At 42.9% G+C, this 25859-nt stretch overlaps 1 protein-coding gene across 3 annotated transcripts in view; it reads left to right on the top strand.

Annotated features, from left to right (window-relative positions):
- VPS53 (VPS53 subunit of GARP complex) overlaps positions 1-25859 on the top strand; it is a 139225-nt gene that overhangs the window by 84198 nt on the left and 29168 nt on the right. For all 3 annotated transcript variants that reach the window (XM_027625518.2, XM_027625519.1, XM_027625520.1), the window contains 4 exons: positions 4959-5201; positions 8275-8422; positions 13808-13890; positions 14848-14926. In XM_027625518.2, the coding sequence (XP_027481319.1) occupies positions 4959-5201; positions 8275-8422; positions 13808-13890; positions 14848-14926 (553 nt within the window). The remainder of the gene's footprint in view (positions 1-4958; positions 5202-8274; positions 8423-13807; positions 13891-14847; positions 14927-25859) is intronic.

Raw genomic sequence — 25859 nt, 5'->3', positions numbered from 1 at the left:
TTCAGGATCCATCATTATTTTATTGTTTAAATTGTCCCTGATTTGGCCACTGGAACCCCTTCAGGCTGGTGGTTTTCCATGCAGTTTGCATGTGCCTGTCATTTCTAGGGCCCTTGCTTTCTGGTACAACAGAACATACCAGCCTCATCTGGTACTTTGCTACCCCAGCCCTGGAGTCACCCATTTTTCCAGGCTCTCTTGTTTCTTTGGCAGGGAATGATATTTAGAAACTAAGTTCTGGGGGTGCCTAAGTGGCTCAGTTGTTAAGCGGCTGCCTTCAGCTCAGGTCATGATCCCAGGGTCCTGGGATCAAGCCCTGCATCGGGCTGCCTGCTCAGCCAGGAGCCTGCTCCTCCCTCTCCCACTCCCCCTGCTTGTGTTCCCTCTCTAGCTGTCTTTTTCCGTGTGTCAAAAAAATAAATAAAATCTTTAAAAAAAAAAAAAAGAAACTAAGTTCTGGGCATCAGGTATGTTCATTACTGCTTGGATGTCATGCTCTTAGGTCCTCACAGCTGAGAGAGCTGAGGAATATATGTATGTATATACATATATGTATAAACACATACATTTGTATCTATTTTTATACCAACTTACATATTAAAACCTGCGAGTTTATGCTGATAACTCTGGTTCTGATCCAACACTGCAGGATTTATTTTCTCCTCCCCCTTTCCTCGTCTAACTATGTTCTGCAGCAGTGAGAAACTTGGCTCCCCAGATATTCCATGTATTTACTTATCTGCTCCATTTACCTGTGTGTAATCTAGCTCCCACTTGTGCTTAAGCCAGACCTTGGCTCCCCAACCCCACTGACCACACCAGTGCCAAATCCTCGGCCCCAACCCAAGGGCAGGGGAGGAAGGGGTGCAAATTAGCTTGAGAACCCTTGAGTTAACAAGCTCTGTAAGCTCCTGGGGATTCTCAGCTGCGTTGCCCATGCTCAACTCCTTGCCAGCTTTGTCTGACTGCCATCTTCCTTTCCCTGTGCCATTCCGGTTAGAATATTGTTGCTAGGGATGCCGACTGCAAATCCACTAGAAGAAACTGCCTTGGTCATTTCTCTACTGAGACTGCTCTGCAGTGGTCTTTCTTCCTGGGTCATTTCATTGATCAGCGGGACCCCCAGACATAGTTCGCATGGCCCCCTGACATGCTTATACAGTTCTTGGGCAGAAAGCTCCCGCTACAGGGGAGGGGGTGAAAGATCCCATCCACACCCATGACATGTTCCTTTAAGGTGCAGAGAAAGTGAACACAGCCACAGCGCAATGCCATCTATCTGTACAGTACCTCAGTGTTGTAAAATCAAAGCATGGTACAGTGGCTAGAGCTGGGCTTTGGAGTCAGACATCCGCAAGTTCAGATTCCAGCTCCGACAAATTCGGTGACCTAGGGCAAGCTATATTATTTTGCTCAGCCTCAGTTTCGTCATTTACAAGATGAAGATAAGAATGCCTTCTCTTGGGCGCCTGGGTGGCTCAGATGGTTGAGCGTCTGCCTTCGGCTCAGGTCATGATCCCGGGGTCCTGGGATCGAGTCCCGCATCGGGCTCCCTGCTCCTTGGGAGCCTGCTTCTCCCTCTGCTTCTCTCTCTCTCTCTCTCTCTCCCCACCTCTGTCGCTCATGAATAAATAAATAAAATCATAAAAAAAAAAAAAAAGACTGCAACATCCTTTTAAAAAAAAAAAAAAAAAAAGAATGCCTTCTCTTCAGGGCTGTTGTGAGGAGATTGTATTTCTAACGCCCCCGGCACAGTGCCTGGTTTATAGGCTTGTGGCCAGGTGGGAGATTGTGGTGGACGGCAGGAAGGCAGGAAGGCAGGAAGCTACCAGTAGTTTGCTGTGGGAATACAGAGGACTGTATAACTCGAACTGTAGGTCATACTTCTCCAAGTCCCCTCCTTCTTACATCCGCCCTTCCACACACCCTATACTGTGCTCACTTCCGACTCCAGGCCTTTATTCCCTCACCTGAGTCTGCCGCGAAATTTTCTCTCGTTTCCTTCGTCTGGAAGAAATTGTTCATATTGTCTGTACTGCCAAATTAGCACTTTGTTGCTGTCTTGAAATCTAAATATCATGAGCATGAGGGTCCTATCTCCCCAAGCAGACCAGAGCTTCTGATGGGCCAGTGCTGTGTCTTAACCCCCATACCCAGCAGCACCTTGATCAGGGCTTGACCCTTTATAAACTCTTACTTGATCATAATTGTTTTATAGTGTAAAAAACATCTCCTTATGACGTCAGTCAGCAGGTCAATAGGCCACACACTCTTTTCTCTAGTCATCTTGCAAGAAGGTCTCGCCAGAACTCGGGCTAGTGTTCGGTACCTGAAAGAAAGGACAACCTTTGTTGTTGTTGTTTTAGTTGAACCCATTATATCTTACATGTGTAGCACCCAGAGCCTTGCACGTATGAAGTGATTAGTTGAAAATTGACGGGATTGGACACGTTGATCACTCGTTTCCCAGTGGGGCGTAGCGGCATGTAGGTGCAAAAAGTCGCATTTGTTGTAAGGGAGGGAAGCTCACTCTGAGATGTGTGTATCTCATCTGCACAGAGAACAGTGTCAGAGGTAACCTAGGAGTCAGCCTGCAAAGTACGGAAGATCTTCAGAGGTTTTTTTTAAATGGAAATTTTCTTTATGTTCTATGAGCATGATTAATTTATAATCTTATTGATTGGGTTGGCTCTGAAATACGAGGCAGGAGAGTAAGTATCCTGACTTCAGCTACTAGGGGAATTGGACGAGTGGTTAAGTAAAAACACTTTGGGGCCCTGGCCTCTGTTTTTGTTGGCACTAGAGATTTGGCAATTAGAATCTCTCCTAAGGAGACTCAAGTGGAACCTTTTGCTTTCTGTTACATGTTCTCCACTGCACCAGCCCCTGCCCCATCTCCACCTACCCACCCTTCCATTCCCATCCCTCAGGAACAAAGTGTGGGGGCTGATCTGCTGCATATGTCTTGGGCACAGACATAGAAGATTAGCTTCACACATACGCGTGAGGGGTGAGCCTGGGGAGAGCCGAAGTAACAGACCTTATCCCTACTCTCAAGGAGCGTGTGGTAACATATATAATTGGAGAATAAGATTCTACTGTAGCAAGCACCTTTCCCCTTATGTACCAGCTTTAGCTTCTCAGTGACGGCGAGAATGCTGTCTCAAGGATTCTGAAAGTACACCAAAGATCAGTGAAAAAGAGAGTCATTATTGATAGCATCGCCTGCTGCGGGCCCAGGATGGGAGAAGGCCGTCCTGTTTCTTGAACATTTGACATCCTTACACTGGATAGTAAAGTGTTAAATAATAATAATAATAAAGCGTGAGTGTGTTGCAGGTGACAGAAGTTGAAATTGAGACAGAGGGTTGGCATGAGTAGGAGCTGTCTGGCCGAGCCTGCGGATGATTGGAGAGGTGGCAGAGGGGCATCTTGGCCAGGGGAGGCATCCAGGCATCACAGGCGAAGGCCCAGAGTCAGGGGTACAGATGGGGCAGGGGGCAGTTAAGGTGAGTCTGGCTGGAGTGGAGGGTCCCTGTGCAGGAGCAATGAGAGATTAAATGGCAAGATGGGGCAGGCAGAGGTGGCGAGGAATGGGGGTGGTGACCCTGCATCTTTCCAAGGTTAACTAACGAGCTCTTTCCCTGCTCGCTGACCATCACCACAAGGACCTAGCCTAGGCCTGAAGTTCTTTGAGGGCAGAGTGGCTACATCTGGATATAATCAGCTTTCAGTAAGAAAAGCTCTTGAGTAAAATGTCAGTTTTCTCCTATTCCTGCTAATTGATGCTGTGTGTGGTTCTTGTCTTGTTCTTCCTGTTATATAAATACATTTTGAAAGCACAGCTGGATTCCTGTAGCCTTAGACAGTAACCTAAAAAGATGTAAAATGTCAAGGGGTGGGGACGTCTCCCATTCTTCACACAGTTCAACTGTGCAGGAAAAAATGAGTAGAGCCCTGCTGGCCCCGAGCTGTGATGACTCAGTATGACCGAGGCACACTCAGTGGTGTTCCAGTGGAGAATGGGGGGACAGCTGCAGCCATCGTCACCATCATGACCTGCTGCAAGCCTGGGGCTGCTACACCCTCTCTTCTCCCAAGATTTTTTACACCTTCGATTCTGGAAGTTTTAAGGGAAAAAAATGCCTTAAAGGATAAAGAAAACATTAGAATACTTCCCTACTATTTCTCTCTGTTTCAGCATCTGTCCCGTGTGCACATTTAGGTTAATGATATCAAAATATTTGTTGACATCATAACCTTTTTGTGTTTTCGGAGATAGGAAGGTAGAGTGGTTAAAAGCATGAGGTTTGAGCCAGGCTGTTTGATTTTGAATCCTGGCTCCCCTACTCCCTTGCTCTATGACTGTGGACAAGGTCCTTAACTTTTCTGCACCTTGCTTTTTGAAAATGAGGACAGGAATACTACATACCTCATAGGTTACTGTGAAGATTGAGTGAAGTTCAGTGAAAGGACACTTCTAAAGTGCTGACACAGTGCGTGCCCCGGTACATCGTAAGTGTTCAGAAAATGATCACTCTTGTCGCTTAGGGTTTTCATTTGTGGAGAGAGGAGATGGTACTAGTATGGTAGTAGGAACAGTGCAAGCACTTAAATGGTAGCTTCTAGGCTCAGCTGTGCCACTAAATTATGTGACAAACTTTCTAGACCTTAATTTTTTCATCTCTTAGAGGATCCAATAATACCTTATCTCCCTTACAGAGGCTTGGGGTCAGATGTGATCGTGAAATGCCTTGAGAAGTATAAAGCAGCACACAAATAAATGCCAGATATTCTTGCTGCTGTTATTGTAGGAGTGCTGGTGGTAGTTAATGAAGGTATGGATAGAAGTGGTCCATTTTTAAATATGAAAAGCATTAGGAATGATTTACTCATGGCAGGTAAGCACATTTTCTTTATCTTTCTTGAAATAAAGTTGCAGGCTTTCTTCCTCCTAGAAACCTTGGAGAGCTGATTGACCGGTTTGTAGCCGATTTCAAAGCCCAGGGGCCACCTAAGCCCAACACTGACGAAGGGGGTGCCGTGCTCCCCAGCTGTGCTGACCTCTTTGTCTACTACAAGAAGTGCATGGTGCAGTGCTCTCAGCTCAGTACTGGGGAGCCAATGATCGCCCTGACCACCATTTTCCAGAAGTACCTCCGAGAATATGCCTGGAAAATCCTCTCTGGCAATCTACCCAAGTGAGTGCTATTCTTCCTGATCGGGGTGGTGAAGTAAGATTCTGAATATACCTAAATATGGGAATCTCAGGAAATCTATTCTGAAATTGTTTACCGAACTACTAAGAGTCTCAAGGAGGGAAACACTCTTACTGAGTTCCCAGGGGTCTGAGACTATTTCCTTTCTAATGGGATTCCACAGCTGATCAAGACCGTTAGAGGAAATGCCCACCCTGCTGCCAGCACAGGTCAGATCTTAACCACAGTGGACTCAAGGGAGTCCGTTCCATTATGTATGTATTTAATTTATATAGGTTCAACAATAGGTTGTTGGCAAAAAAAGTTAAGGTGGTGGTAGCAATAACTCTTAAACAGCATGGGCAGTTTCATTCAATGAGAGTATGCCCTGGGATGATGAGCACACGGGAGGCATGAATCTGCTTTTCCCTGGACCTGATTACGTTCCAAAGTCTCTCTTATGGTGTGTGTGTCTTGTTGAATAGAGTCTAATGTTTAAAGATGTGGTAGGATTTGGGGAGAGGGGGTTACATAGCACAACCCCTAATTATAGTGACTTCACTGCATTCTGGGACATTAGAATATTGTTATATTGCTTATTAGAGTTTAAAGATTTTTGGTTCTGGGGTGCCTGGGTGGTTCAGCCAGTTAAGTGTCCAACTCTTGATCTCAGCTCAGGATTTGATCTCAAGGTCATGAGTTCAAGCCCTACACTGGGCTGTGGAGCCAAAGATTTTTGGTTCTACAGCAATTTCAGTTATGATAGAATATGATCTAAAGTAATGCTTTGGAATTTATTATTTATAAATCATCCCCATGGCTAAATTCAATAATTCTGGAAGTAGTTGCTGTTGTTTTCACTAAAATGTGTCATATGTGGGAGTTTACATTATTTGGAGGAAAGAAAAGAAAATTCCTATGCTCTAACCAGAGATTTGAAGTAACAGATATATTTCACCAATGAGAATTTCTTTGACTATCATAAAAAAATTTTTAAACATTCTGATCATCAAAATAATGTAAGTTTATTATAGTTTAGAAAACACAGAAAAGCAGAAAGACAACAGTAAAAGCCAGCTATAATCTCACCACCCAGAGAAAACAAATTTAACCTTTTAGTATGTGTTTTCTGTTCTTCTGTGCTTTCGTTTGTTTAACAGTATTGGGACTCTACTGCTTGTAGTTTTGTACCCTGCTGCTTTTACTTAACATCATCCGTGAGCATTTTCCCCCCATGTGTCACAGCAGGAAACAAATGGTGTGCTCAGCTAGGGTATTGTTACCAAAGCAACTATTCACAGAAATGGCAAGGTGAAGGGAACCAACAGAGGATTCTGAAGCATCCAAATTCTTACCACTTTAAAACTCACTTGAGGGCGCCTGGGTGGCTCAGTTGGTTAAGCAACTGCCTTCGGCTCAGGTCATGATCCTGGAGTCCCGGGATCGAGTCCCGCAACGGGCTCCCTGCTCAGCGGGGAGTCTGCTTCTCCCTCTGACCCTCTTCCCTCTCGTGCTCTCTATCTCTCATTCTCTCTCTCTCAAATAAATAAATAAAATCTTTAAAAAAAAAAAAATAAAAAATAAAACTCACTTGAGAGCCGGGGCTGTGGACGAAGGGTTGCCACACAGAAAATGGAGGGCCACAGTCGCTGCCCACACCACATGGAAGCAGAGGGAGTGGGAGACCTTGTTAGGACTCAGACTTCCCACTCCTCTACCTCTCCCACTTCTTGTCGCATCTCCTGTTGACTGAACCCAGCAGGAGGCCAGAGGGCCCGGGAGCCAGAGTGGTAAGTCTGTAGAGGTCAGTCTCCTGAGCCACAGAGAAGGGAAGAGAAGGTAATGAACGGATCTGGGAGGCCAACAGAGAACATTCAGCACTTGTGACAGTACATCGTCCTCAAAACACTTTTCAGGATGTCATGATAATCCAACATGCAGGAGAACCTCACTGAACTTCTGAATTTCTTATTTATCTTTGTCTTAATTGATCATTTAGGTTGGGCTCACTCTTTTAGTATTTTAAATAACACTCAAAAAAGCATCCTTGAACAGGAGTAGAACTACTGGGTCAGATAATTTGAACTTGTTTTTTAAGCTCCTGAAATATACCTCCAGGAAGGTTGTACAACTTAATGCTCCTCACCCATAGTGCAAGAGACTGTCAGCATCCTTACACCCGTGTAAGTGCTAGAAATGAAGATCTTGTCAAATCTGTGATTACCAGTAAGACTGGGCAGTGTTAGGGTTATTTTTTAAATATTTTTATTTTTAAGGTAAGTGTCATTGAATTCTGTCTTCTTTAAAAAAAATTTAGACTCTTGGGGCGCCTGGGTGGCTCAGTCGTTAAAGCGTCTGCCTTCGGCTCAGGTCATGATCCCAGGGTCCTGGGATCGAGCCCCGCGTCGGGCTCCCTGCTCGGCGGGAAGCCTGCTTTTCCCTCTCCCACTCCTCCTGCTTGTGTTCCCTCTCTCGCTGTCTCCCTCTGTCAAATAAATAAATAAAAAATCTTCAAACAAAAAAATTTAGACTCTCGCAGTGGAAAGAGTAGGAGGTTTTATAACTATTTGTACATTTTGTGAACACATGATTAGATCAGTAGAAAGGGGTGAGGCAGCTGGGGCTTTGGGCAGGAACCATGTCTTAACATTCACTTTGGTACCCCTCCACAAGCACATTGCACAAATTCCTGTGCAGAATTTTCTTACCTGAAACAGTTGTGGAACAAGCTTTTGTGCTACAGATGATCCTGACTGAGCTCTTCAGATCAGGAAATGCTAAGCGAAGCAGAGAGGCCACTCAGCAGCCTTCTCTGTGAGTATCAGAGTCCTCATAGTTAATGTGACTGATTACTGGCTCACTGTTGGAATTGTTTCTTCCTACTCCTGATGGTCAGAGAGCTTAAACAGATGATAGTCAAGGTAAGGTCAATAGGAAAAAGCTCATTGTATGTGGGTTTGTTTGGGCCATGTCCAGCCTTTCCTTCCCCCTTTTCTTTGTCTTAAGATGTGCAGTTACCAGTTCAGGAAGCAAATGAGAAGTCCCAGCCTAACCAGTTCCTGTTCCTTTTCCTCAGAACCACAAGCAGCAGTGGAGGCCTGACCATCAGCAGCCTCCTCAAGGAAAAGGAAGGCTCAGAAGTAGCCAAGTTCACTCTAGAGGAGCTCTGCCTCATCTGCAGCATCCTAAGCACAGCAGAGTACTGTCTGGCCACCACCCAGCAGGTGAGCTGCCCACCGCCTCCTTTTCCTGAACCATCTGGGCCTCTTGACTCATCAGGTAAAATTGTGGGCCTTCACAAGCCATGTACAACCTTGGGCAGACCAGTTGGTCATAGAGGAAAACTTGCTGTCCAGCCAGAAGATGGTCCAGCCAGCCATCTTACAGAGGAGCCTTGTTAAAAGGAGACTGGGCAAGAAAGTGTGACTGATCTCCTCCCCAGAGTTGTTTCAGCTACTCAGAGGGCATGCCCTCTTGAAAGTAGGTCAGTAGCACTGTCTCCCATATGGGAAAAGCAGTGACAAACCTAACGATGCTAGGACCCGGCCTCTGGTGGTGATGAGTCACAACCAGTGATTCCATTCTCAGAAGTGTTACTAGGCTAAGCAAAATCCTTTGGGCTTTTATGTGTCTCCTGAAATGTACATAGCATCCTCAGTCTGCCTAAACAAACAACCATTGTTTGGATGCTGACGTTCAGGAACTGTGCAGCAGGAAAGGGTGATGCCTCTCCTGGAGCTCCCCATTAGCAGGAGGAAGACCCAGAAGAATTTTCCATTTAGCCTTCGACGTGGGATTAGAAGTTCCTTTTCACATTTGGTCTGGAATTCACCTAAGGCCAAGAGAAGGAAAATAATTGGAGAAGGTTGTGCTCTTCCCCCCTTTTTGGGTTTATTATTTACACATGTCTGGATCATGGGAAGGTAGTCATAAATTATGGTTCAGACAATACTGCTTGGAGTGCCTGTAAGCCAGAGCAAGACTACAAGAGGCCAAAATAAGAAGTGTTTCCCCCAGAACTTCACAGTTGAGGTTAAGCCAGCCAGAGGCAATAGTATGCTCTGTTTGGGGACGTGGTCACATTGAGTCACACAGGGAATGATCTGTAGAGGTTTGGCCTTCGAGCCAGAGACAGCAATCCCTTGAGCCCAAGAACTCCCAGGGCAGGACAGCAGTATCTGTGAGGACCTCCAAGGCAAGAGGTCCCAGAGTTCAGTGATGAAGAAACACTATCTATTTAACTGTTTTGCATGGGTGCAGAAAAGGAAGACACACACATAAAATAGCGTATTTTAAAAAATAAAAGTAAAAGTAAACTAAGTAAATAATTAATTAATTAATTTTAAAAAGTAAAAATTAAAGTAAAATAACCATGGAACCAAAAGGGAAAAACCATTAAAATAATGACTTAATCCCATCACCATCATATTAGCAATTTGGAGTATTTTCTTTCAGTCCCTTTTCATGAACATAGTTTTGTATGCTATAATCTTAACTTAATTCAATCTCATATCCCTTTGTTGTTTTTATTAACATCACAGCACTAGCATTTCTCCTGTTGCTATAATATCTTTATTGCCAACATTGTTAATAGTTACGTATTATTTCATTAAGGGATAACACCATAAATTATGTCACAGTACCCCTCATAATTATTTATGCTGTTTCAGGTTTTTGCATCTAAAGTAATCCTACAGGGGTGCCTAGGTGGCTCAGTTGGTTAAGCATCTGCTTTAGAATCGGGTCATGATCCTGGAGTCCTGGGATCGAGTCCTGCATCAGGCTCCCTGCTCGGTGGGAAGCCTGCTTCTCCTGCTGCCTGCCCCTCCCCCTGCTTGTGCGCTCTCTCTCTCTCTCTCCCCGTCAAATAAATAAAATCTTTAAAAAAAATAAAAATTAAAAAAAGTGAAGTAATCCTCTAAAGAACATCTAACATGTTTTGCATTTTTCTAGAATAGATACTTAAAGTTCTGGAAGTACTAGTAGATCAAAGACCATTTTGATGACTCATGATAGATGTAGCCAAATTTTTTGTTATTTAGTGAAGTTTTTTTTTTTTTAGGATTTTATTTATTTGTCAGAGAGAGAGTGAGAGAGAGCACAAGCAGGGGGAGTGGCAGGCAGAGGGAGAAGCAGGCTCCCCACTGAGCAAGGAGCCCAATGTGGGACTCGATCCCAGGACCCTGGGATCATGACCTGAGCTGAAGGCAGATGCTTAACTGACTGAGCAACCCAGGCATCCCTAGTGAAGATTATTTTTACTGATTATAAAAGTCAGTACATTCTTAGCCCCTATATAGTGATCTCTAAATACCATTTTCCCCTAAAAGAAACCAGAGATTCCTCAGAATTGAGTAATTCCAGGTCTGGGACAGGAAATGTACATGATGAGCCTGGAGCATCATGTCATGCAAAAAGCAAGAAAAATACCAAAGACGGTGACTCATTTCAGAAGGATTCAGGAGTCATACTGGGCTTATTGTACAAAAGGATATACCTGTAAATGTGACCCTATTCATAATTAGGGTCTTCGAAGCTGTAATTAAGTTAGGATCTCAAGAAGAGATTATCTTGCGTTTAGGGTGAACCCTAAATCCAATGACTGGCGTCCTTAGAAAGGAAAGGGAAATCTGACAGACAGAGGGAAGAAGTCCACATGAAGATAGAAGCAGGGATTGGAGTGATGTGTCTGTAAGCCAAGGAACACCAAAGATTGCCCACAACCAGAAGATAGAAGACAGGCATGGAATAGCTTCTCTCTCAGAACTTCCAGGAGGAAACTACCCTGCCAACACCTTGATTTTGGACTTATGGCCTCTGGAACGGTGAAAGAATAAATTTGTTTTGAGCCACCACGTTTGTAGTAATTTGTTAGAGCAGCCTAAGAAACTAATACAGAAGCCAACCTAAATAAGCTCTGCTGGTCAAAGATGGGATGTATAAGCATCAATGAGAAGTCAACTGCAATGCATTGAAAACATCAAATATGCTTAAATCCATGTGGTTGTGATGATTTCTCTTTTTTTAGTGCACTTATCATCTTCAAAGACACTAAGGAACCACTGGTATGAATTGAATACTGGTAAATAAAGGGAAGTTCTTTTTTTTTTTTTTAAGATTTTATTTATTTGACAGAGAGAGAGATAGCAAGAACAGGAACAAAGCAGGGGGAGTGGGAGAGGGAGAAGCAGGCATCCCACGGAGCAGGGAGCCTGATGCGGGCCTCGATCCCAGGATCCTGGGATCATGACCTGAGCCAAAGGCAGATGCTTGACCGACTGAGCCACCCATGGGCCCCAGGAAATATCTCTTTATAGCAGAATTTTAGCTAATGAAGGAAAGAATTAGAACATCATTCTTTTATACCTCCTAATGAAATAATGGATCTGGGCATTGACCATCAATGGCTGCTAACATTACAAAAAAGAGTCAAGCATCATGTATCTCCTGATAGACATACACAACACTGGGGCGCCTGGGTGGCTCAGTCAGTTGAGCCTCTGCCTTTGGCTCAGGTCATGATCCCAGGGTCCTGGGATTCCTGGGATCGAGTCCCTCATCAGGCTCCTTGCTCAGCAGGGATCCTGCTTCTCCCTCTGCCCCTCGCCGCTCCCCCTGCTTGTGCTCTCTCTCGCTCTCTCTCTCTCTCTGTCAAATAAATAAAATCTTAAAATAAAAATACACAACAGCATCGCGAAATAGTTTTCTAAAAAAGAGAGAGAGAGAAGAACCTGAATCTGATCAAACTTCTACATCAAACTACAATTTACAGAAAATACAAGGAACAGAGGAACATGTTAATTAATACCTCGTGGGTACAATCAACGAAATCCAAACTATGGGAAATTCTACAGAGCAAACAATCCAGTTTCCTTTGAAAGAGGGCAGAAAAATGGAGGGAGAAACCAGAGACAAGAATCCAGGCGGTGAAGAATTGAAAAATAAAAACTTAAAAAACAATGCCAATAATGTATCAATATTGACTCATTAATTCTGTAACATTGTTACACCTGTTGTTGCATTTGTTCATTCAAGAGATCTTTAGGAAGCACTATGGTAAGGACCAGGCACGATATTTCGTGGTAATTAACGGTAGTGAACAAAGTAGACAGTTTCTTACTGTCAGGGAACTTAGAACTAAAGGAGGAGCCGAGATATAACTTCAGTTTTGTGGTGAGTGCTAGTTAGGGAGTTGCCTACTGAAGTAGCTGGTCAAGGGAGGGCATCTCTGCGGAGAGGTGGTATTGAAGCAGAGACCGAGGGTGAGCAAAGGAGACTGCCAGGTGAGGAGTGTGGAAGGATTGGGAGGTGGGGGGTAGCAAAGCAAGGGAGCTGGTTAGGAGGGATGAGCAAGGAGTGTTTCAGGAAGTGTGAAGTATGAAGGCCCTGAGAAGGTATATATGAACTTGCTTTGTTCCCGAACCCTAAGTTATAGCAGTAAGTTAAGCCAAGCAGGCAAGGAGAAAAGAAGATGTGAGCCGGAGAGCCAGGCAGGACCCAAATCATAGAAAGTTTGGATTTTATTTTTAGTTTAACAGGAAAAGGCCACTGAAGAGTTGAAGCATTGAAAGCCTTCACTGTGATTTGCTTCATCGGTCCCCTACAAATATGTGGATTGTTTCCAGTTTTGTCACTAACATAAACAAGACCAGAATGTAAACTTTATGCAAAGAGGATCTTCTCTGTTTTGTTCACTGAGTAACTCACCTACTCTGTTACAGAGCCTGGCACAAAACAGGCTTTCTGAAAATTGTGGTTGAATTAATGAATGCTGCAAAGAATACTTGCAGATCTTTGTATATCACTATCATTGAAGTATATTTCTAGATGTGAAATTGCTGTTTTAAAGAGTGTGTATATTTAAATTTCTGCTTTTTAAATAAATTGCCTTCTGAAAGGTTACACTAATCTACACACCCCTAAGAGCATTTTTTAATTTAAGACAAAACACTCGTTATTCTTAAGAGTTTGTGTAATCAGTAGCTTTGGGAGTGCTGGGTGAGTCAATTCCCAGGATGCTTTGAGATGTTTACAATTCCTGGTCAGTTGTCTTTTTCTTTGAGGTGGCTGGGAGCATGGCCAGTGTTTCTCTCTTTGGCTGTAGGCTGATGAGGGCAGACTGTGTTTCTTTTGTTTACCTCTGTATCCCCAACACCTTAACATAGTGGGTGGCCCATTGTAGCACTCATTGAATTCTTTAAGTGATTTTACTGTCACACACCATCAGAGGCTTCCAGTGCTAGTGAGTAAGCCTGCAGTTCATGGAGCAGGGAGGATCTTGAAAACTGGGGTCTTTTTAACATTAATGAAATGAATTGTCAGTGTGTCATAAGAGGTAAGTACAGCAGCCCAGTGCTAAAGGGCACAGGTTCTGGAGGAAATTTGACTCCTGGCCCTACCACGTACTATCACACCTCCCATTTTCTCTTCTGTAAAATAAAGATAATAATAGAATTTTCCTAATGGGGTTGTGAGAATTAAATGAATCAGTACGTGAAAAGTGCCCGGAATTGTACCTGAATCATCAAACTCAGTAAATATTAAGTATTCTTATGATGGTACTCCTTTGCATCATTGTTAAGCATGTTTTTCTCTCTTATTTTTAATAGCTAGAAGAAAAACTCAAGGAAAAAGTTGATGTAAGTCTGATTGAACGAATCAATCTGACTGGAGAAATGGATACGTTCAGCACGTATGTACCTTGCACATACTTGCTTAAGGCCTGCCCTTTACCCCTCAAAAAGCAGCATGTCTCAGGCTGTCCGCTTTAGGTCACCAGGAACCTAAGAGGTTTCCAGGGCCCCCTGTTGAATCAGGATTATTCTCCAGTAGCCAGTAAGAAGAAGCGTTAGAAGCTAGTGCGGCTGCCTCCCATTTGGCCTGCTCAGATACAGTCATTTTTAGCTTACAGGGTCTTTATTATTGCCCTATCTAGAATAACCAAAGAGAAGAAATCCTACCTTGACCATCCCTACAGGAAGGTCAAGTCCAAGGCCTCCTGTCCACTCCCCACCCCACCCCAAATCCACAGAGGGCCAGCCCCTCCTTCAGTGTCTCAGAACATAAAGTGTGAGCAGCTTGATTTTAGCCAGGTCAGAGGTGGGGGGAAGCGTGGAGAGGGTGGTTGGGGTGGAGAGTGTCTGTCCAAGAAGTTCAGACTGTAAGGCCTTCTCAAAATAGTTCTTTCGCTGGTGTTGCCTTGTGGTATTTTTGTTGTGTTCAGTAAATGAGATTGGGGTAGGCCTTACTAAGGAAACATCAAGATTCTCTTCTTAGGTCATTTCCTCTCCTTTTCTCAACTTTTTTTTTTTCAAGTTCTGATTCAAACATTTTGAGCAAACAGGTGCTTTAGGAGTAAGAAGTGAAGGAGGGATTCTGGGTGGAGTGATTAGGGAGACTAGCCATGGAATTTTGTGACCTGACTCAGTGGGGACACACCCAAATAAGACCAGGACATGCAGCAAGAATGAAGGGCCAAAATGCTCCTCATTGTCATCCATTCCCTTTTGAAATCAAACTCAAGTTTTTCTGATGAAATGATGAATCTAATTTTGATATGGGTGCCTAAAAGATTTGGCAGGGGCTGTGTTAGTCGTTCAAAAAGCTATTTCTTTGAAGTGATGACCACCATCATTTGTTTGATTTGCAGTGTCATCTCTAGCAGCATCCAGTTGTTGGTTCAAGATCTGGATGCTGCCTGCGATCCTGCCCTGACTGCCATGAGCAAGGTGAGGTTTTGGGAAGTGCTTCTTCTTAGACCTCCAAGAGTGACCCCAAGTGGTTGCTATCAGCCCTGGCCTGTGGCTTCTTTGGGTTCTTCACTGCCTCAAGTGTCAGCTGGGAGAGAACGGAAGGCCTCCAGGAGATGAGTTTATCTTGTGCTTTACGTCAATTGCTTGTCCTCTGAGAATGAGACAGGGAACAGGTGTGTTTGTTAAGTCTACAGGAGATGTCTTTGTTTAGTATCTGACACATGCTAAAAACCTTAATGTGGTCTCACCAGAACGGGTGTTTTTGTTAGTGCTTACAGCAGTAACTTCTGACTCTTTCTGAGCACAATATTATTTGATGAGGTTGTGAACCTTGGTTTCCTAATGTGGTGGCACCTCAGTCAGCCTCCGTCCCCTTCTGGAGCACACGCTGCCTTGTGTTACGATTTGGCTTTTATGTGCCCGTATCTTTTCTTCCTAAAAGAATGTGAATTCCTGAATTGCATGGACCGTACAGGCTATGGAAGACTCTCTTGTTTATTGATTAATTAAGTTGGAAATGGCAGTTCTTTATTGACTTTTTAATCCAAATAACATGAAGCTGCCCACTCTAGAATTTCTAGAGCAGGGGTCAGCAAACTACAGCCTGTAGCCCAAGTCTTACCCGTTGTTTTTGTAAATAAGGTTTTATTGGAACACAGCTATGCTCATTCATGTATATATTATCTGTGGGTGCTTTTGTGTTACAGTGGCAGACACAATTAATGCGTAAGTAAGTCATGAGACCATATGGCTCAAAAAGCCTGAAATGTTTACTGTCTGGCCCTTTACAGAAAAAGTTTGCCAATGCCTGTTCTTGAGTTATCAGGCTCTTGTAGCATTCTTACAAACTCTGGAGAAAGAACTTCTCTGGAGCATACTGGCCAATAGCAGAGTACAGTGGAAAAAACACTGGCTTTGGAGTCAGACGGACTGAACTCTCCTCATTGTTCCTTTGGGGGTGTTGAGCAATAACTTAACCTCTGTGGGCCCGAGTGAACTCATCAGTATGTGAAATGCAGCTCTCTGCCTCCCAGTGTTGTGGAGACGGAGCATGAAGGGAGTGACTGGCCTGGTGCCAATCAGTGTTGGTGCCCTTTCCCTCTTGTCAGGAGGAGTGGCCGTGTCACAGGGTTGTGTAAGCACACATTTGGTCTGAATTTAGTTTTGTAGTAGATTGTAAATATTTAACAAAAATAGGATGAAAACCAAAACTTAAGCTGCAGGGTTTTATGAAGCTAACTGGGGAGTCCTGAATAGCTGATGTCACAGAGTTTCTATTCAAAAGGTTGATCCTTCCACCAATCAGATGTGGATGTGTTATTTCCAGTATTCTCGGTGTTTATGAGTAGCACATGAGCAGGCAAATTGAGGCTAACCCATTTTCTTAAAGGAACACGGCTCTGAAGATTCATTCTTTGGGCTCTGATTATTCCCTAGCTGCTGGTGAACATTCACTGTATCCTACATGTGATCTGTTCCAGCTGCCATCTCTCCTGAACTGCCACACACTTTAGATTGGAATGCAGCTGGTAAAAGAATTTTACATTTACCAAAGGAAGAGTGGATTTTTTCCCCCAGTAAAATAACAGTTGTAGGGGAGTTTAACACTCCAGGTGTTGCTTATATGAACTGTCAGTTCCTCAGTGGATTTCCCTCACACTCCCCCCACCACCACCCGTTTCTTCCCCAGACCCACACCAGCAAATATTAACAGAGACCATACCTCCAGAATCTTTTGTTTATATCATAGGAAAACCACAGACTAGGGAACGCAGCAGCTGGGAGACCATTACTCTTTGTCTGAGTCCTCTGGAGTTCTGGTGAAATGAAATCCTTGTGATGAAAATGACCAGATATAAACAAGCCAAGTGGTCACAGATTGATTCAACATACACTCTGTTATTTGTGCCTGCGTCCTGTTTTGTGTAGTTCCTTCTAGGATTTTTTAAAACTTCTGTTTTGCAGGGAAATGAGAAGTGAGTGCTTATTTTTGTCTCTGATTCCATCATTTTTGCCACTAGTTGGACAGTTCAATTCAGATTCTACCCAGCACCGTGCTGGGAGCTGCAAAGCTGGGAAAGACATGGACCTTACCCCAAGGCGCTTAGATTCCAGAAAGTGTGGGGTAAGAGATGTGTGAGATGAGAGGAGTGCTCAAATAACAGCAGTATAAGGTATGGGGAAATCACACCATAAGAAAAGTACAAAATATGCCCTCTTTAAAAGCGGAGAGAGTTCATCCCTCTCTTTGTATCAGGTGGGGAAGCAAAGAAGGCCTTAACAAAGTAGCATTTGAAATAGACCACAAAGGATGGTGAAGTCTTGAACGAATTTGTGAGTAGGAGGGCATTCCAAACAGGATGACGATATGAGCAGAGATTTATAAAGTTAGGAAAGCTCAGAACTTTGTTGAAATTGCCAGTCTCGTTACCCTGCTTTGCAGTTTCACAGAGGACTCGGTACTTGCGTTTATGTAGTCGGGATTGGAAACAGGAGATTAGCTGCCCTTGAGGAGTTTCTGTTCTGATGGGGAGAAAACTTCGAATAATTGATGCTGTAAATAAATGGATTTTATAAATAGTGAGGAAAATGAGTGTTGGGCTTGCCCACTTGGAGTGGAATTGTTAGATGATTCTGAGTTGATGAAAGGAGGCTTCTCTGGCAAAATGGATTGAGCCAAGCAATGTAGTTAGGTCATTCTCCTGGGAAGAGACCCTGTTCTGAAGGCACCCCATGACCTCCTCCTTGGGCAGCACGCAGGCCTTTCGTTTTCTGTCCCTTTGCCACCTGGTCAGTTCCGCCACTCCTGCGCATATACCTATATTCCAGCCCCCGAGCCACTTCTACTTCCCTGAATGCATTACCTTCTGGGAGGCCTCCATGCCTTTTCTCATTCTGTTCTTTCTGCCTGGAATTCTCTTCCCACTATTGTCTGCCCAATCTTTAAGATCTAGTTCAAAATATCTGCCCCCTTTTTAAACTTTAAGGTATAGTTCACATACCACAAAATTCACCCTTTTAAAGTGTATATAATCCAGTGGGTTTTAGTATGTTCCCAAGACTGTGCAACCACCACCGCTAATTCCAGAACATCTTCATCACACCAAAAAAAGAAACCTACTCATTAGCACTCACTTCTCGTTTCCCTGACAGGCACTAATCTACTGTCTGTCTCTGTGGGTGTGCCTATTCTGGACAGATCACATAAATGGAATCATACAGTATGTGGCCATTTGTGACTGGCTTTCTTCACTTAGCCTAATGTTTTTAATGTTCATCCATGTATCAGTATTTCCTCCCTTTTTCTGGCCGAATAATAGTCTATTGTGTGGATATACCACATTTTGTTTATCCATTCATCAGCTGATGGACGTTTAGGTTGTGTCCACTTTTTAACTATTATGAATAATACTGTGAATATTTATGTACGGGTTTTTGTGTGGATATGTTTTCAATTCTCACATATATACCACATGTATCATGTGGTAGCTCTATGCTTAACATTTTGAGGAACTGCCAAAATGTTTTCCATGAGTAGCTACACCATTTTACATTCCCACTAGCAATGTACAAGGGTTCTAATTTTTCTATTTCCTCACCAATGCTTTTTTTAAATTATAGGCATTCTATCTCATTGTGCTTTTAGTTTGTATTTGTATTTCTTTGATGACTCAGACGTTGAGCATCTTTTCATGTGCTTATTGGCCATCCGTGTATCTTCTTTGAAGAAATGTCACTTGAAATCTTTGCCCATTTTTGGGGCGGCTGGGTGGCGCAGTTGGTGAGGCATCTGCCTTCGGCTCAGGTCACGATCCTCGAGTTCTGGGATCAAGCCCCGCATCAGGCTCCCTGCTCAGCGGGAAGCCTGCTTCTCCCTTTGCCCCTCACCTAGCTCATGCTTGTTTGCTCTCTTTCTCTCTCTCTCACTCGCTCTCAAATAAATAAATAAAATCTTAAAAAAAAAAGAAATCTTTACCCATTTTTGAATTGGGTTGTCTTTTTGTTGAGTTGTAAAAGTTCTTTTATAGTCTGAATACTAGACCCTTTATCAGATATATGATTTGCAAATATGTTCTCCCTTTCTGTGGGTTGTCTTCACTTGACTATGACCTTTGAAACACTAAAGTTCTAGTTTTGTTGAAGTCCAATTTTTATATTTTTTCTTTTGGTGCTTGTACTTTTGGTGTCATATTTAAGACACCATTGCCTAATCCAGAATTACAAAAACTTACACCTGTATTTTCTTCTAAGCTTTTTATAGCTTTATCTCTTTATTTGGGCCTTCAATCCATTTTGAGTTAACTTTTGTATATGGTGTCAACTTGATTCCTTTGCATGTAGATATACAGACATCCCTGTACCGTTTGTTGAAAAGACTGTTCTTTACCCATTGGATGGTCTTGACACTCTTGTCAAAAATCAGTTGACCATAGGGGCACCTGGATGGCTCAGTTGGTTAAGCGACTGCCTTCCGCGCAGGTCATGATCCCAGATCGAGCCCCGCATCTGGCTCCCTGCTCCGCGGGAAGCCTGCTTCTCCCTCTCCCACTCCCCCTGCTTGTGTTCCCTCTCTCGCTGTCTCTCTCTTTCTCTCTGTCAATTAAATAAATAAATAAAATCTTAAAAAAAAATCAGTTGACCATAGATCCACAGGTTTATTTCTGGACTTTCAGTTATATTCCATTGATCTATATGTCTGTCTTTATGCCAGTACCACACTGTTTTGATTATTGTAGCTTTGTGGCAACCTTTAAAATCAGGAAGTATGAGTCCTCCCAAGTTTGTTCTTTTTCAAGATTGACAGGCTATTTTGATGTCTTGGAGGGGTGCCTGGGTGTCTCAGTTGGTTAAGCATCCAACTCTTGATTTCGGTTGAGGTCATGATCTCAGTGTTGTGAAATCGAGCCCCATGTTGGGCTCCACGCTGGACATGGAGCCTGCTTAAGATTCTCTCTCTCCCTCTCCCTCTGTCCCTCCTACCCCCTTTCTCTCTCTCTCCCTCTCTAAAAATAGTAATAAATTGATCTCTTGCAGTGTCACCACTTTTTTTGTCTCACCCACAATGTCCTTCTCCCTAAAGATACCACAGTATAGACTGCCTCTCTGCTTTGTTATACAATTCTTTTTATATCTCTCTCCCCTGTTAAGCTTTGAACAACTTGAGGGCTGTTACTTACTCATTTTTTGGACCTCCATGGCATAGCTTAACAGTAGTATTCCCTGAATGACTTTGAAGTAAAAGGGGCAGGAAGAAGAAAGAACTAAAGTTTATAGACACCCACTTGACCAAAGAATGGTGACAAAGTAAGATATAGATAGCACTACTGAACAGATTTAGCTGCATGGGGCTGGTAGACATAGAGTATGTTTATGGCAAATGGCAGGGTCGTAGACTAAAATTTTTAGGCACATACAAGTGCTGTTGAGGATACGATGCTCCTTGATAGTACTCAATAACAGGGCTCCTTTTTTTTTTTAAGATTGATTGATTGATTGATTTGTCAGAGAGTGAGAGAGCACAAACAGGTAGAGCAGCAGGCAGATGGAGAAGCAGGCTCCCCACTGAGCATGGAGCCTGATGTGGGACACGATCGCAGGACCCTGAGATCATGACCTGAGCTGAAGGCAGACACTTTCAGCCAACTGAGCCACCCAGGGATCCCAATAACAGGGCTTCTTACTTTAACAAGTAGTATCCTGAAGCTGATTGAAGGAAGGTCAGAAATAGGAAATGCCCACATCTAGCTATTTGTTCCCCAACTGTAGACAAGAGCCCTGCTGCTGGAAAAGGAGAGGAAAACACAGAGTGGCACAGTTTGGTAGAAAATACACGGGAACAGCCTTAAACAGGCCAGACCCATATGGAGGAAGTGAAATACGATAAGAGTTTAACAGTCTCTCTAAAGCTCTAACTTTGAGATTACAGGAATGTTGTGGGTACGTTATGTCAAAATTACCTTTCAGACCACTTTCCCCTCCCATATTGCGTTATTTTTCTTAGATCAGCTCTGTGCGATGATAGTAAGTTATTATTTATGGAGCATTTTACCAGGAATCAGCACCGAACTGCAGTATCTCATTCAATTCCGACAATAAATTTATAAGGTACCTGTAATATTTCCTTCTTCCTTTCCCAGATAAGGGAGCTGAAACTCAGAGAAGTCAAGTCACTTGTCCCAAATCTCTTAGCTAGCATGTGGGAGAGCCAGGATTCAAATTCAGGTCTGTCTCCATGCAGGATTGTACTACACCATACATACAGAGTAAGAGTAAATCCTTTTGGCAAACATGGAAACAGGCAAAATTAGCTTAAGTAATTTGCCTAAAAGTGGAAGGGTCTTAAGTCAGTGCGTGCCTGGTATTGCTGGGTTTATGTAAATATTCATGCTTCCCTGATTATGAGCTCTTCAAGCATTCACAAGCATCCTGTTTGATATTGGTCTTCAGCCTTTCTTGATGTGGCACCATGACTTTCCTACAGGGGAGAAAAGGGGCTGAGCGGCCAACCCAAGTATTCCAGTCTGCTTTGCATATTTCTCGTTGAAAAGTAACGAAATGTCATTCTAGTGCATTTATTTTCTTTTTCATGATATGCCCAAAGCCATGTAGCCTTATAACAGTGAAGCCAGAAATAAAACCAAGTCTCCTGATTCTTGAAAAGGCAGTTGCTTGGCATGGTTTAGTGGAAATACAAAGAGTTCTGTCTTTTAAATGTAAATTCTATAAATCCTTAGCAATTAGCTGTTGTAATTGGGCTTTTTAAGTAGGATTTTAAAAATTTCTGTGGCTTCCTTAAAAAGAAACCATTGGTCCCATGGTACCCTCCTCACTATGTCCTTTTTCCTAGGGCTACTCACATCACTAGGTTAAAATAATCTCTCTGTCCAAAATCAGACACTTCACTTTTTGCCCATTAATGGTGGTTTTAGAAACAAAAGAAAGAAGAAACTGAACAAATTAAATTTCCTTACAGTCTGGCATGTAATTTCTATTAGGTATCTAGATTGTGAACATGTACTAATTTAGGAGGCTGCATTACTATCCCCCAAAGACATTTTGAAATAGCTAGAACAGTCCTCAAATCTGTTCTCATTTTCCTCAGTCATTAAAATGTAGATCTATTTCAGGAGGCGCACAGAACTCCATGGTTAAGAAATCCTCAAGGGGTGCCTGGGTGGCTCAGCCCATTAAGCATCTGCCGTGGACTCAGGTCATGATCCCAGGGTCCTGGGATCTAGCCCCACATAGGGCTCCCTGCTCTGTGGGAGCCTGCTTCTCCCTTTCCCCTCTGCTTGTGCTCTCTCTCGCTATCTCTCTCTCTCAAAGAAATAAAATCTTAAAAAAAAAAAAGAAAAATCCTCAAGTTCATTTTTCCACTTAAGTCAAAGCACATCTTTCTTTTTTTATAAAAGAGATTTCTTTTTCATTATGACCAAAGCAAATCACCTTCATTATAAAAAATACAGATTTTTTAAAAGAAGAAAATTTAAATCACTAATATTCCAATTAATAGATTTATTTCAGTCTTTTTATGCATATATTTTTAAAATACAAGTTTATACTTTATGTACTGTTTTGTAACTTTTCTTCCCATTTAGCAAATTTATTTATTTTTTATTTTTTTAAGATTTTATTTATTTATTAGAGAGAGAGAGAGCACTAGAGGGGGAGGGTCAGAGGGAGAAGCAGACTCCCTGCCGAGCAAGGAAGCCCGATGCCGGACTCGATCCTGGGACTCCAGGATCATGACCTGAGCCGAAGGCAGTCACCCGACCAACTGAGCCACCCAGGCACCCCCATTTAGCAGTAAATAGTTTTCTATGTCATTTAATCCAGAGCTACGGTAATTATAGTGATTCCATAGTATTCCATAGTAGAGTATTTGTTGTTAAAATTGTAATAGTTAACATTTACCATGGAATTAATACCTGACATGCACTATGTTAAGAGCACTCCATGTGTCATCTTTCAGTAACTGTATGGATTATAGACATTATCATCTCAGTTTTATAGCCAAGAAAACCAAGGTTCAGAGAGGTTAAGTAACTTAGCCAAGTCACTCACCCACTTAGCACGTTGGACAGACAGTATTAGGACTCTGGACTGACAGACTCCAGATTTCCTCATTTTAAGTGTTCTAATATACTCCTTCCCATAAAAATATATGTAATCAACTCATTTTTGATAATTATTTCCAATTATTTATATTTAAAAACAGTCTGGCAGAGCACCTCGGTGGCTCAGTTGGTTAAGCGGCTGCCTTCGGCCTAGGTCATGATCCCGGGGTCCTGGGATCGAGTCCTGCATCAGGCTCCCTCCTCAGCTGGGAGCCTGCTTCTCCCTCTGCCCCTCCTCCAGCTTATGCCCTCTTACTCTCTCTCTCTAATAAATAAAATCTTTAAAAAAAAAACAGTCTAGCAATGGACAACTTCATATATGTATGTGTGGGTATGGGTGTGTATGTGTGTATTTTCTAAACATTTCTGATTATTAACATCAGATTAATTGCCTTAAAGGGAATTGCAGAGATCAAAAGCTATGTAAAATGCTAAGATTTTTGGTAGATATTTTCAAATTGCTTTTAAGAAAAGGTTGTACAGAGGTGCCTGGGTGGCTCAGTTAAGCGTCCGACTCTTGGTTTCAGCTCTGATCTTCCTCTTGGGAGATCAAGCCCTTGCAGGGAGCTCAGCGGAGAGTCTGCTTCCCCTCTCCCCCTCCCCCATCCCCCTCCCCCCCCCCCCCCCCCCCCCCCGCTCGCTCACTCTCTCTTAAATAAATAAGTCTTGAAAAAAGAAGAGAAAAGGTTGTACAAATTTACCTTCCCATTGGCCTAGTAGTGAGTAGAAAAAAATATGTATTTATCTTCTTAAAGCCTTTATTACTCCACTTTCTATTCTGGATCTTGGGGGACCTTGGAGTTTAAGCAACATGCATCTTCCTCCTCTTACTGCCATGACCACATCAGCTGCATATATACAGCCTCCTAAGTAGATTTTGCTTGCTCCAATGCCTTCAGCTAATTTCAAGTTCATTTAGGGTGGTAACACTTTTGGAAAGCAACAGGGTAAAGTGGAAAGAACATGGACTTTGGAGTTAGACATACCAATTTCTAGATCTCCGCCCTGCTAACTTATCAGTTATGCTTCATTAAGCAAATCACTGTCTTATCTATAAAGCAGGAGTATTATTACCTCCTTTATTGTAGGCAGTAAGTTCATGTGAAAATGTCGACCACATGATGCTTGGTACATAGAGTAGGTGCTCAAAAAATGTTCCTTCTCCCTTTTTATTTCCCACACAGTGCTTGGTCCAGTGCTGTGCACGCACGCGGTACCTATAAATATAGCAGATGCTTGTATGAGTAAAAGTAGCCCAGACAGGCTTCAGAGTGCCTGAGAGTTGCCTGAGCAAATGGGCTGTTGCTTGGGCCCGGTGGCCCAGCAGCCTAAACTGGAACAGTAGAATCCGAGTGCCTGAAATATTCCCAGAATCCACATGTCTCAGTCTGTGTTCTGTATCTCTCTAGTTCCATGATCAAAATGAGTAAGTAGGAATTTGAGGAAAATTCATTTCTCAGGAGGCCTCTCTCCAAGCTTCATATAGCAACAAACAAGTTCCAAAGTAAGCTCGTTGTGAGCTCTATTCTCTGATTGGTGGATTGGTCAGAATTCTCTGCTACAGTGGGCTCTCTCTAGGAAGTGATTATCTCCCCAGTCTTCCCTGTGAAGTGGTAACATCTCAGTCACACTCTTGGTCCTCAGGTAACAGAAACCTGGGCTGTGCCCCTGACCCCACAGTCTCTCTTGTAGCTAAGTGTGATCATTTCCTGGTGCGCTGTTTCTGTGAATCCTATCTTAATTACAGCTTCTTTTGCAAATGTTTTTTCTTGTCGTTTATATAGGAACAATCGTGTGCAGTCCCACCTAAACAAAAAGCACAAAAGGAAAACTTTTAAGTAGGGAGGGGTGAATTTTAAATGTCAAATGCAAAGTTTACCTGGAAAAGTTGGAATTTTATTCCTACTGATGGCTTTTCATGATGTTTGTTCCTATAGAGCAGGCTACTTTTTGTTACCTTTTTTGAAAGAGAACTTTGCTTGATCACTGTATATTTCATTAGCTTCTACCTGAGAAACAAGACTTACCTTGGATTAAGACACAGTAAGTGCTTTGGTTCCTTTTTTTTTTTTTTTTTTTTTTTAAACAAGCATCTAGGAAACAGCCTGGTGCTGTAGTGCTCAGGCTTTAGACAGACTTGGGTTGTCTCCACTCTGTCATTTACCAGCTGTGGAACTTTGGGCAAGTTACCTAACCTCGTTAAGCTTTTTTACTTTCCTCATCTACAAGATTGCTGTGAGAACCCAATGAGCTCACGTGTGAAAAGTAAATGAGATGATGTATGCAGAGTGCCAGGTAAAGGGACCTGCATATGGTGGGTCCTAATGTCCACGTCTTCGGCCATTCAGGTTACAGCTCAAACCTTAAGTCATCTGGGATGGGTGATGGCAAGCATCCACCCATCTGAGGCAGTGACTGGACAGAGTCACTGCTAATTAATTTTGCAGATTTTTTTTTTTTAAATAGTAAAATCAGTGTCAACTTTCATTGTTCTCCAGTTACTTTAAATTGTTTCCTTGTGTCATTAAGCTGACTTAAACTTAAAATCACAAATCTACTTTACTTTTGCTAATACTTCTTTTAACTTGACCAGTGGAGTCATAACTGGCTAACGTATTAAAGCAAATCAGATCTTTTCACTTATATTCCAAATGTGGATGTGTACTGACATGACCAGTGGTGATCAAGAGGGGTTAGCTCACCAGTGGGAACTTGAAGTCCCACGCTCCATCTTGCTTCAGAGTTGCTTTGTAGCCAGTAACAGGGCACATCACCACCTCCTTTTATGGTTG

Source organism: Zalophus californianus, chromosome 16 (assembly GCF_009762305.2).
Source record: "Zalophus californianus isolate mZalCal1 chromosome 16, mZalCal1.pri.v2, whole genome shotgun sequence".
NCBI lineage: Eukaryota > Metazoa > Chordata > Mammalia > Carnivora > Otariidae > Zalophus > Zalophus californianus.
Note: the sequence above shows the minus strand (reverse complement) of the source record. Positions and strands in the feature narration are given on the sequence as shown.